General features: G+C 31.2%; 2 protein-coding genes across 3 annotated transcripts in view; one reads left to right on the top strand and one right to left on the bottom strand.

Moving 5' to 3' along the window:
* Window positions 1–296: 296 nt before the first annotated feature.
* LOC113375443 (APOPT family protein CG14806, mitochondrial) lies at window positions 297–1,176 on the bottom strand. The gene is made up of 4 exons (XM_026615382.1): window positions 1,099–1,176; window positions 991–1,039; window positions 604–816; window positions 297–503 (listed from the first exon to the last, which is right to left on the bottom strand). The coding sequence occupies exons 1-4, from the start codon at window positions 1,122–1,124 to the stop codon at window positions 297–299; spliced, it is 495 nt and encodes a 164-aa protein (XP_026471167.1). The 5' UTR covers window positions 1,125–1,176.
* A 6,737-nt stretch (window positions 1,177–7,913) lies between these two features.
* The window catches only part of LOC113376513 (protein Skeletor, isoforms B/C), a 36,963-nt gene continuing 30,966 nt past the window's right edge, over window positions 7,914–13,910 (top strand). For both annotated transcript variants that reach the window (XM_026616460.1, XM_026616459.1), the window contains exons 1-2: window positions 7,914–8,160; window positions 11,244–11,384. In XM_026616460.1, the coding sequence (XP_026472245.1) occupies window positions 8,112–8,160; window positions 11,244–11,384 (190 nt within the window). In that variant the 5' untranslated portion in view covers window positions 7,914–8,111. The remainder of the gene's footprint in view (window positions 8,161–11,243; window positions 11,385–13,910) is intronic.

Raw genomic sequence — 13,910 nt, 5'->3', positions numbered from 1 at the left:
CAAAAAATAATTTTGAAACAAACAAGTTGAAAAGATGGTAACTGTTGTGAAAGATCACCCTATGTTGTGAAATTGTTAACATGACATTGAATATCATTTGTATTTATATTGTATTGTCTTATCATATAATATCCAATAATTAGAATAAATTACTAAAAATTAAATGATAACATATCTATCACTATGTAAAATTATATTGTCAATGAAACAATTACAATAAAGATATATTTATCGCATTATATTCTTTATAACAATAAAATAAAAAAAATAGATACATTGAAATGGTAAATGTAATATCATTTAAATTTCAATATTTTTTCAGACAAAACTTGAAAAGACAAAATAAGTAGCTTAATATTTCGTTTATACCATTGTACATTGTAATCTAAATGTGTTTTCCAATTTGTATCTAGAAACGATTTATAAAAAACACTCATTTCATCCGCTGTCAATGTAGAGATATTTTCCTTCGAAGGATTTTTTTGTATAAATTCGTTCCGTTCCTATAAATTAATAACAAGCAGTAAGATTATTTGGGCATAACTCTTTCATAAGACAGAGCATTGACTAATTAGCTTGTGATTGAATAACATATTATCGTACCTGGAAAAATCTCTGATTGTGTTTAAACCAAAACTCTTGGTTCCATTTATGAACTTCGATACGACTTTCTCTTAGAAGCTTTTCTCGAGGAGTCTCATTTTCTTTTTTGTACAACAATAATGGTCTTAAGTTTGATACTTTATCCGGTAGACCAATGAAATCACATTTTTGTTTTTGCGGATCAGGTAATGGGGCATTGCTTATCGATGACCTCTAAGACAAAGTGCATGTTATACTGATGGAAATAATTATAACACATTTTGTTGTGAAATATATAATAAGTTTATTTTGGTATATGGTTCATTGAAAGAATAGTTAAAGAACAAAGAGAGGTGACATAACAGATTAAATAGTAAGTAAAAGTTAACCTCAAAAGTTATTATTCACCTGGTATAAATCAAACTTGAAATGTTTTTCGAAATTATATATACATCTCCTAGAAATTGAATTCATTTTATGAAATTTTTGTAATATGAACATATAATCACTTTTTACATTTTAAATACAAAGTTATCTAGCATAATAATTAACTCGCATAGCTGTCAGTTTGACAGCTCAGGTGACAGCTAAAATAAGTCGCTGTCATTGGCTGCCGCATGCCGTTGGTGCTCCTGAGAAATTGCATTCATTTCATAATTCGACTCCTGTCATTGTGAACCACGTTTTCATTTGTACTGTTATTATTTAAAGGTTATACTGTTTTATTTTATGTATTTACCTTCTTTTAAACACATTTATTTCAAGTCTTTTAAGTATTACTTGTTGTATACTTGTTTGACGTAATTGTGATATTTGACACAAATATTTAATTCCCATGTATAATTTTCTGAAAAGATCTCTTGTGAAACTGAAATGGAAACTGAAACTGGATATGTTGGAAAGAATAAACCAGGTGTAAGTATTTGATCCTGAAACTAATATGGTGCATGACATAGTGTCTTAAGGCAAATTGCTGAAACTTCTCGCCAAAAATTTGTAAAAAGATTTAAACTTTTTTTTAACTTTGAAAAAATTAGATTTCTAAAAAAATTTAAGGGGCACAACTAGTGTGAAATTTCGAAAAAATCTGTTTTTGTTTTTATTTTCATATTTCGGTAGATTACACCTTTAAAAATAACATATTTGAATTTCAAATCGATATCTCGAGTTACATCCATTTAAAATAGTATATATATAGTATATAGTATATAGATTACTCAAAACAAATGATCCGATCACTATCAATTTTTTTTACATGTTCATATATAGTTCTCCGTAAAATGAACTATCGATTTTTTGATCGGATCAAAAATCGAATTTTGGCAGTTCAAAAACGACCAAAATTTTGGGTAAAATTCGACTTTTATTTAAACGCCGCCATTTTGTCAATTTTTTATTTTTTTTCCATCGTAGGTCATTTTACAGACAATATTATCTAGTTCAACAAGTTTTTTTTTATTTCATCCACGTAGAAGGCCGGAATCACTGCAGCAGTGAAGAACTTTTTTTTCGCGCCGTTGGAGATCGACGATTACTTAAAAAATATTTAATTTTTTTCTTCAAAAATTTTACTATATATTCTTAAAACATGTGTAAATATATTCTTAAAATTTTAAAAATATAAATTCCCAAAAATCACATTTTTTTAGGCGGTTACACTAGTTGTGCCCCTTGAATTAAAAAAAATAACTTTTGAAATTTTGAACTTTTTTCGAAGCTATCGCACTGCTTTAGCTGCATAGAGGATAAAATCGTAGAATCGAATTGCCAAGCCTAGATAGCATTTATCTAATAAAACTTCTAGTATTCTAAGGAAAAGCGAATTGCCAAGACTGGATAGCATTTGTCCAATTGAGCTTCTGGTATTCTGAAAAAAAAACGAATTGCCAATACTGGATAGCACTTGTTCAATAAACTTCTAGTATTCTAAGAAAATAATAACAAAGCGCGTAAGCGTCGCGTCGCAGAATAAAATCATCGAAGTGCTTCTAGATTTATAAAAATATTTTTAGAACTATAAACAATATTTTTCAAAACTATAATTCTAAACTCATTATTTACTACTTAATATTTTTCCAACGTCAAATATATACGAACTAAACATTGATGTATGTTCAGAGAAGGTAATTCAGTGTTATATAAGAAGTTATCTTCGCGAAGAATATGTAACTCTTGTCAATTGTAGCAATTATGGTCTGGTGTAGTATTTCGATACTTATCCTGTTTATCAAACTTCAACAAAAATCAAGGAGGCCGTAAAATAGACCAATCTTATTGCAAGCTTTTACGTAGCAATTTTCGTATAAAATGATACAAAAAACTGTCAAAATGCTATCTATTTGCTATGCAGTAAGGCGTTTTACACATAAGATACTCAACTCGTATACTACATAAACATGAATATATTATATTCTAATATTGTCTAGACTACATCACAAAGAGCCAGTTATAACATTCTTTTTTTTACGTTTGTGCGTTTTGGAAATTAGGTTTTTTATCAAAAACGCCTGACTGTACAGGAACCACATGAAATTTTGAAAGTTTTTAGTACCACTTTATATGAAAACTGCTACGTAATATAGTCTTATCATAGCATTGGTCTATTTTACTGCAGAATCTGCCCATAGATGAGTAGTACACAAATAAAAGACAAGCCAAATAGTTTTCTTTTATAAGTCACTATTAAATAACAACCTTATTACTCAATGTCTTTCTATAGAATAGGCAGATAATGATTTATATTTTATATTTATCTTGTTAACTTCCCGTAGTTATGGTGATCGCAAAAAACCGAAAATGAAAATAATAGAATATCTTTACGTTTCAACAGTTTCTGAATATTTTGGCATAATTTAATATGTGTGTGTATGTAGTATGTCTCTAAAAGAGTTTAGCAGCGCAATTGCTTTGGACAAAATCAAAATTTTCAAAAAAATTTAAAACTTTTAAAAATATTAAATTATGGTACGGGAAGTCTGTGCAATTTGCCTTAAGGTACAGATGCCTTGCTCTAACAGTTTATATTGTTTTTATTCGAAATTGGTTCTCCGTTGGACTTCAGAAAAAGATTGTATATTAACTAGCACTAAAAAGAGCATTTGAACAGATTCAAATATCTCTAATAAGAAGTATATCCCTAAAAATCGTTCTATAAAAGGTACGTTGGCTGATAATTCTAACTAGTCGTGCATGGCATTGTGCCTTAAGGAAAATTGCTGAAACTTCTTGTACAGTTTGGGCGAGTTAAATCTATGTTTATCCATCTACAAGAACAAAAACATAAACACCGTCAACACAAGGAATATGCTTTGTGAATCACTCTAATCGGATACGCCGTTTTCTCAAAACTGCTACTTTCTGCAGTTTTTGCTTCTTATCTCCGAAACTGCTGGACCTGCTTTTGCAAATTATTTTCTCAATCAATAGGAATGTTTTTTTAATTATTCTAGTCGGTAAAAAGATACATAAAATAATTCATTTTCGATTTTTTTGCGATTACCATATAACTCATCCAACGGGAAGTTAATTATATATATATATATATATATATATATATATATATTTATTATAATAATTAAATTGTTATCAGTTTTAGTTTCTATAACGAAATGGTTGAATGATAAATTAATTTTTGTTTTTATTGAACATCAACCAGAACTTATGAGTTGCTGTAATGATGCTTTATGTGGTTTTTTGAGGAGCCAACTAAATGATTTGCCTATGCCTATTCTAATTTAATATACTTACATTTATTGGGGCATCGAAGCTGGAAACTTCGGCTAAAAGAACAAAGCTCTTACGACAGAGCCACGTAGAAATACCATTTAAAAATTATGTCCATTACCGCATTACTATTACCCTTTTGTTACTACTTGCTTATCAATAGATAAAATAATTGATTGCAATTCACAATTTTTCTATATCTGAGTATATACTAGTTAGTATAAAGCAGTTATAATCATCGTTGCTTATATTTAATTTTAATTTGATATTTGTAATTAAATAAATATATTTTTTCTTTTTCTATTTCACAAATACAACTGTAAATCAAGTGTTTGTTTATTGTGCGTGGTTTTTGTGTGTGCTTTTTAAATAGCTGGTGTGGTAAGTTTTCTATATTTTATTTATTTGTTACTTTTATTATCAAAAATTGAACGACTGGACCTGGATTAGGATTCTGGGTTCGATACCCACTTCGAGCAGCCTGTTGTCAGGCAGCAGTGACAACGATTATCACTTGGAAATATAGATAGCAATATGTTTTCAAGTGAAAACAGCCCTAATACGACATTGCTGTACCAATTAAATGCATCACTATTACAGTAATCGTAATAATAAAAATTCAGCTCATAGAGATGAGAACTGTTTGGGTTGCCATCTATAATAAAAACAAACGTAGTTTGTAAGATATTAATCACAACAGCTCATAGAACCGAAAAGTTCTGATCGCTGTTAAAAAAAAAACTGTTGTTATTCTGTATTGTTGGTGATAGTGCATATTATAAATATTTTGTTCTTCCGAATCATTTTTTTCATTTAGTTTCAGTCCTTTTTTGTTGAATATTTTATGAATTTTAGATTTAGAGAATTTATTCATTATATTTTCTTTTGTATTATTTTTTGCAGTATTATCCACAAAAGAGTCAAAAAGGGATCCGAGGTTTGATTTAAAAAAAAAAACAAAATTTTGTTTTTTTAGTAACTGGATGGATAATTGTTAGGAACCTTTTTTTGTTTGTTCACACAAATGTATATAGAAAGATATCACTCACTATGAGAAATATCCAATAATGATCTTAGCGCTACCTTTCCAATAACTTCAACAATAACTTGGAAGAAATCATAACACCACAGCTCATAGCACAATAATTATAAGAATAATGCTTTTAAAAATATTAATAACTAGAATATTTCCAATTTTACGCCGACCTGTGTAAATTATGCTTACTACGAAGCTTCTGCATCAACTCTTTTATACGCTGTACCATAATTGTTCCAAACTTATTCATGCTGAGAATTAAGGTCTTCGGCTGTCTCTTATATAAGTTAGAATTTATGTGCCGATTTTGCCGTAAAAATAGACCATTTTTATGACAAGATTATGTTACGTGGCAGTTGTCATACAAAATTGTACTGAATACTGTCAAAATGCCATACATTTTCGGATCTTTTTACACATAAAATACAACTTCACTCATGTTATTGAACCATGTCAGAAAAATCCAGTTATCATATCGTTTTTTTTACATGTGTGCATTTTCTAGGCTAGGTTTTTTATCTAAAACGCCTGACTGTATAGCAACTATATGGGTTTTGACAGTATTTAGTACGATTATGTACAACTGCATAACATTGGTCTATTATATAGCAGAATCGGCCACTTACACTACTTTCATAATATTTTTGTTAATCAAGCTATCAGTTGATGGTTTATAGTCTAGTCATTTAAGCTTAAATTAGGTATGAATCTCGGAACTCGAGATACTCAGCTGCAAGTCTGTAAATATTTGTATATTACCACCCTAAAGTTGTCTCAAAACCTACTTATGATAGGGTGTCAATACCATATGTAGGTTTTGAGACAACTTTAGGGTGTCAATATACAAGTGTTTACAGACTTACAGCTGGGTATCTCGAAATCCGAGGTGAACTTACTATAATGACTGGACTATTACGTTAGATGTATACAATTAAAATTTTGTGATCTTTAATTATATTTAAAGATAGAATATATAAGTAAATTGAGTATATTTAAATTCTGCTCGAGAAAGTAATTTAAATGTAATTACCAGCATATTATTACAACAATAAAGCTTTAGTCAATTTTTTGCTTTGAGAGATATTTGGACCGACTTCAATTGTTATCGCCCACCTTCTCTGAAAATACAATTGTTTACAAAAAGTTTATGAATAGTTCTCCTGCTTATGGTACACATTAAAAAAATTAATTGGATTATTTAGAACTTAAGACGTGAAATGATACCTACGAGAAGGGTGTATGAATTTAGGACTTACACCTTCTTCATTTTCAACACAACATGATTTCACTCGAAGATAACGCATAGAACTTTAACACTTTGGGGACGGCTGTCCACCTGAGTGGACAAACATACTTTGTGAGGCACAGGCTATTTTATAAACAATGACTCAGTTTGCATCGAAAAGTTGAATGAATTATATATAGCAATGATAAACAGCGTTGTGTTCTGAAAATAATTTTAAGTTATTTTAGTAGTATTTTTAGCCTTTTTTTGCTATATAGTCTTTTTTTAATATTTAAAACAACCGAGCGCTTTTAAATATGGCAAAACGACTGGTAAATTTTGTGAATTAAGCAGTAGTGAAGATGAGTTTCAAATAGACATTCATACAGACAATTTTTACGAAATTACTATTCGCACCGCAATAGTGATGAATGTGATGATGATATTATCCAACCAACAAAAAGAAGAAGTTCGACAAATTAAATGAAGAGCGGAAAGACATTAGCGAATGTGCCGATTCTGCTTCAATAATCGAGTTTAACATACATCAACAAACAACCCGACTACAAATACCAAGCAATATAAGACATCCAATAAATTATTTTACTTTATATTTTACAAATTAATTATTAGACAATATAATAGAAAAAACAAACCATTATGGCAGCACAAAAATGAACAAATATACTGACTAATCAGTAGCATATTCTAAATGCGAGAGAAAAAAAGGGATTGTATTGTCTGTTCTGACAGAAAAGCACCAGGAGGAAGGGGGCGAACAACATTTTATTGTAAAACATGTCAAAATCAACTAGCTATGCATTTTAGAAATTGTTTTGAACTCACTATTCTTTATAAATTGATCAAAAATAAATGAATATTATAAATGTATGACCTTCAATGACCACAAATTTTTATCAAACAAATTGCATAGCATACACAATGAAATCAAGTTTACAACCTGTACAGTAAATTGTTTTGAAATCGGTGCCGTCCCGTAAGTGTTAAATAATCCTGATTATTTTTTAATTCTGTTTACTAACACCGAGCAGGAAGGACAATGGATGTCGATCGCGCAGCAACTCTACTTCAACTGCGGACCAGGTGTGTTGCTCGGAGTACAAGAATTGCAAAGTGATTAATGTTAATTTGCATCGATAGCATTTAGCAACAATATCTAGAAGTGGCGGATTATGCGCTGCCGCGTAGGGAACAGGTTTCAAGTCTCTCAATGTGGCGGGGATCGACCGGGAGAGATCATCGCTGCTTGGCCGTTCTGTGAGTACCTGGCCGAAGACTATTCCGCGGTCTGGCGCCAGTAGCTGCGGGCAACTCGAAACAGTTGGTCGTCTTCTCTAAAGGATCTCTCGCTGGATTCTTGTTTGTACTTTGTTATTGTTGTTGTTCCGTAATAATACACGGGGCAATAGTGCTTACCCCGGAGTTCAAGCGTGAAGGACCTCTTCAACCTGAGCGCGGTAGGTGCGACATCTGAACTAGGATCTACTGAGAAGACACCGAAGGAAGAACAGTGCACGTTTGATCATGGCGCCTAGTTCTGCGCTCGGTTGTTTTGTGATATGTTTAGTTTACGGTATGTACCTAATTTTATTCTGACTTTTAATTATAGATTTGACATATTAAACTTTATATATTAAAATTATTATTGAATTTAAACGATTGATTGAAGTCACGATTAAAGTGACTTATTAAAAAATATTACTAAGTATAATAAAGTGGTAGCAGCATATTCTCAATTCCGGTGTGATATTATTTCGAACATTTTTTTTTTCATTTTATAATACTCCAAAATAGAGGATCATATTTAAAAGTTAATTTTGCTTAAACACTCACATATATCGTGAGTACAATGCACTCATCTCCGTTTTGTACACATGATTGATATCGAAGTTTTGTACAAATTGTAATACGTTGCATTGTATTATTCGTCCTTTAATTTTGTTTTTTTTTAATTTTTATCTATGTCAGTGTCAATATACAGTTTCGATGCGTTTTTTGAATATCTTCGAACCGAATTATTCATTGCATGATCTATGTTTGCGTGTAAGAACTCCCAATCCTTTCATATTATGTTGCGTATAATCGAGTTTTTTGTATTGTTTTTAGTTCATAATTGATGCTTCTAAGATTGTGATGCAATCTGGTACTTACTTGTAATTAAATAAATTACAGTTTGCAACTTTAAAATAAATTTTAATACCGTTATGCTCAATCATGATAGAATATAATTTATTACTGCTCATAATTTGGTTAATTTGTAACAGCAGATTATTTATAAAAATGCATCCTGTGCTAATGATGTACTTTATTTTCGAAACATTCGATTCAAAAATACTATTGAAATATTTAGGTAAAAATAAAGTTTATAATATATAACAATTATCTATAAATAAATTTGGATAATTTATAACGCGCATAAACACAATAAAATTAGAAAACCGTTAAAACCATATAAGAATATGCGAATAGTGGTCGTTATTGTCGATAAAATCTATAATTATATTGCGGGAATAGTATTTACTTAATTTTTGAATAATCATCATACAGTAGTAACGGATCTGCAATAAACATATAATTTGTTAAATATAAACGGGCAATAGATTGAGTAGGCCACTAGGCTATATTCCCTTCGGTTCACTGATTTAGAAGCACCGTTGTAAATTCTAGTTATTTGTACGGAAGCTTTATGATATATGGATTTAAACGATCTTAACATATTTACCTACATAAAATGCAAAAATCAGAGACCTACAAGCACAAAATGCTGAAGCTGTCTCGGATACTTGTGATACGGGCGAGCATGCAATCCATTGAAAATATCAAGTTATGTGTTAACCGTAATGTTGTTAAAATTACCGGATGATGCATTTATCTTCTACACTACATATGTATACACACGATTGTGAATCTAGAAGTTTTTTAAACAAACTTTCGATCAACACTCGCGTTTGTCCAAATTAGTTTTTTATCATGTTTTACGGCGGCATCGTCATAAAAATTCAATCGTGTGAATAGAGTTAATTTTAAGAATCGAGAGTGGTCATAGGTGAAAATTTTTTAATTAGAATAAACCGAGATATCGCTTCGTTTAAACTGGTATTGAAATTTTGCGTTGACCTTATTTGTTGATTTCACTGCAAAAATAACGTATTCTGACTGCAAGCAGAGAAAGTATATGCTATAGCCTCTTCACCTTTAAGAAATTGATGTGTGAATTAATATTAGTAAATTTTTGGAATTAGATATTAATAAAAATAAAACACCTTAGTAGCGGTACTGCATGTACAAGCATAATTTGATAAAAATAGTTTTTTTAATAAATGTATATAAAATGCATAAACTAAAGAGAGTGGTTGCTGAAAAGGAACCGCTACTAAGGTCAAGCAATATTTTCTACTCTGCATTGAAAAATAAATATTAGCTTTAGATGTTGGTAAGATTTAATTTTATAAATGATGAACATTACATATTAAATTTAGTAGATATAATAATAAATGTTACTGCTAAATATCATTTTATTGCAGTTTTATTATTGTATATTTGTCTAATATCATGTGTATACACATCTGTAAAATATTGTTTTGGCATATATGTGTTATACACAGACTATATTGTTACTTTGACTAATTAATAATTTATTCGTTTCTTCGAATTTATGTAATATATTCATATATGTAATGAGGTGGAGGGTAATTAAATTTACTATTTATTAATATATTTGAATTCGATTAAATTATATTACAAATTTCAAATATATTTTATTGTCGCATGCTTGGCAAACACTTACGGTTTTGGAATAGGGTAGAGCAAGGCTTAAAGGTCCGCGGGTGAAAAGGTCCACCACCGATATCTCAAAAAACAGTAAAGTCAGGTATTTTTAAAAATAATATTTAAAAGTAGACGGAAATAGATGTATGACCAGCCATCACCTTGATTCTTACAACGTCGCTATCGGGAGATAAACGTCGAAGTTTGAAAATCCATAACAAAAGTATTTTTATTTGTTGTTAGTTTTTTTGTTTGTAAGCCTAGTTGTTTAGTTTACTTTTTTAATTGTTTTATAAGAATTATTGGTAATTTTACATTAGATTCAATCTATATAAAAGCTTACATTTGGGTGATAAGACCAACTGAAAATTTACTTTGTCAAAGTTGTAAAAAAATAGCAAATAAATAAGTGAATTAAGTTAAAAATGTAATTTTACAAGAGATAAATTAAATAAATAGTCATGCCAACTATGCTGATGAATATACCTGACGAAATATCTGATCAAGTTTATATCCATTGTTATCTTTGTAAAAAAATGCACTTATGAAATTTATATATTGCATTGGTAGCTATTCTTTTGTAAAATCGCCTGTTTACCCCCTTGCCGTCCCAATTTACCCCGCCTATAGGGTAAAAAGGACCAGGTCACAAATTTTTGAAAGACAGCAAAAACACACATTTCTACAATTAGCTAGGAGTTTTACTGATCATAGTCAGATAGTTGTTTGTTTGATATGTGTCATTTGTTGTTATATAATTAATTGGTTTGATTTTCACATTATATTTACTCAAAGTTAATTTGGATCTTTGTGCCCCGCCCTACCCTAGTATTTTATTGTATAAGTAAATATTTAGGATAACCGTTTATTTTTACATTTATGTTTCAGTGGCAAGTGTTAGAGCAAATTATGTTGGCCGTAGCCTTGGCCCCCTGTCTCAGTTTCATCATGGCGTAAGAGGCGAAGTGTTTGCCGTGGATTCCAGAACCATATTCATCAAGGGCTTTAACTACGACGGAGAAGGACCCGGTGAGTAATGAACTAATTCTAAAAGTCTACAAGTTAATGTGTTCCGCGGGATCTGCATATCAATCTCGCAGCGATCGACACGGCTGCGCAACGGGTTGCGATAAAACGTGAGTCGCGCGCGTGGATTCTGATGCATGTCAAGTCAAGCACTCAGAGGCCCTAATTGTGATAGACGTTTAATCGATTCTGGCGTTTTGATTTATTTATCGACCTGTCGGGGAAATTTCATTCTGCTAATCAAGTGCAATTACTTATCACGACCTATTTGGAATCTTGTTGAATAATTTATTACGATTTAAATGATTTTGCAACAACTTCAAAATATCTTACATATTCTACATCAGAATTGTGAAATGCTTCAAGCTTATTTAACTATCGAGTTTAATTTTTGATTGAATCTCTCTAAATTATTTATATAAGGTAGTAAATATTACGCTGGTCTTACGACATTTGAATACTCTAGACCTCTAGTGTGATTGCTATGAATTCTTTACTTCTATTTCGGTTTTGTGATTTATATCTGTGTTGATGTTTGAATATTTGTGAAAACGGTAGTGCTTTAGATTCGAAATTTAATTCGATAGAAGAGATTTAATTAAGCATAGTCTATAGGTTATTGTTAAATAAAATACCGGTTATTATAAAAAGTAGACATATGGTTCATCTTCCTCACCACACAATTGATAAGTATCTTAAATATTTTTTTATGGAAGCAGCACTAAATAATGGATTAATTTAAAAAAAATAGAGCTAGTTTTCTCAATACGTCTGTCGAGTTTCTATATGGAAGAGCTGGGCTCAAAGATCCGCGGGCAAAAAGGTCCACCGCCGATATCCCAAAAACAAGAAAAGTTAAGAATTTTTCAACAATATTTTAAAGTATATCGGGAGATAAACAGCAATGTTTAAAATCCATAACAAAAGTATTTTGTTTCGTTGGTAGTTTTTCTGGTTGTATGCACTGTTGTTTTGTTCACGAGCTGTTAGTCGTTAATGTAGCTATTATTTCGCAAAATTTCTTCAAAATTGGACCTGTGTGCCCTTGTTTCGGGTTCGATTCCGCTACCGCTAGATTGATATTAAGCAGTATATCCGATTCTTACTTGATATTATAGATCTCAAATATGATGTCAAGTGAAAATTGTTTCAGGGGCATTGCAGAAAAATAATAAAGACAGTATGTTCAAAATATAGTACGACTATAAAGAACAACTACTATGTTCAGTTAAGTTAACAAATCAATTACTGAAAGTTTCATATAATAACAGAGCTATTATAATTCAATTGGAATTAAAAAGTGCAATACGCGCATTTACTCTGTACCGGATGTATTTTGCTGACAAAACGACCGGCAAAACATCTTTCTTGGCCGAGTGTCATTTCCGTTCTCTTATGCATACAAACAATACTGCAATTCGCGAGAATTTATGCGTCCATCGCGTGTTAATGACATTTTCTGTTCGGAAATTGAATTCTCAATAATTGAATTGTAATAAGTGAAATAACAACTGTTGGCCTTCTGGCGTGTGCCTCGGGCCATACGCCTGTTTGTTAACTGTCTAACGGCCTATGTCATTACAAATGCGTGTTGTATTCGTCGCGGACCTGCAGCATTCATTGTTGCGCTTTGAAGGGTATCACAGTATTAGAAAGGTGTCCTAAATCCATCTCTCATCTACTGGGACTTGACGGGTCTTGCTTTGCGGTATGCGGCAATCTCGTGCCATTGATACCCCATCAGCGGGATTCAATGATGTGACCTTGTTCGCGTTCGACGATTGCACGCTGCAATTTACGCTGCCGCCGCGTCGTTTCGCCTTTGACGCGAGTTTGCCAGCCTAGATGCCGACCGATGCGGCCGGGTCTTCGATCGCTTTAACAAACACTTGTCATCGCTGTCATTCATAATGTTTCGAAACGCCCTACACAATGACTCGGTGCTTCTTTTGTTGCCGGTCGTTTCTTTTTTATTGCGTTTGTTTTACGGCCGCTGAAAGGACTACATCTCGTAGATAAACGTGCTTTTACTATTGTTTTGTTTGCTATTAAAAATTACCAGTCTTTAGAGTTAATGTTTACACGATGTACATACATAAAATGTGATCGATATAAAGCCGCTATAAAATGTGTGAAGTGATATAATATTGCCTGAGATTGAAAAAAATATGCATTATTATTATAGTATTTTTTGTATGTATTAATGCATCATTTTACATTTTATCTGCTGCTATATATTTGATGAGTAGGTGAGACTGGGTCGGGTGTGGACTTTTTTTTCATCAGCAATAATTTTATTTATTTATCAGTTAGCTGGAAGAAAAGTCAATTCAATGGTAATTTGAACATTTGTCTACGTGGAAATAATACAATACTGTCCTAAGATACCATGTATATTAGTAGTATTAGTCAAAAATCAAATCATACAAGTAGCACAACCGTCAACACCCGAGGATAATGGTATTCAACGACTTTGTCAAAAATATATAACAACACAACACAACATAATTATTTAAACAACCCTTAGGA

The sequence above is a fragment of the Ctenocephalides felis genome, unplaced genomic scaffold (genome assembly GCF_003426905.1).
Source record: "Ctenocephalides felis isolate EL2017-DRISC unplaced genomic scaffold, ASM342690v1 CF-g0.4_SCAFFOLD_01886, whole genome shotgun sequence".
NCBI lineage: Eukaryota > Metazoa > Arthropoda > Insecta > Siphonaptera > Pulicidae > Ctenocephalides > Ctenocephalides felis.
The sequence above is the reverse complement of the archived record's forward strand: the minus strand, read 5'-3'. Positions and strand labels throughout refer to the sequence as shown.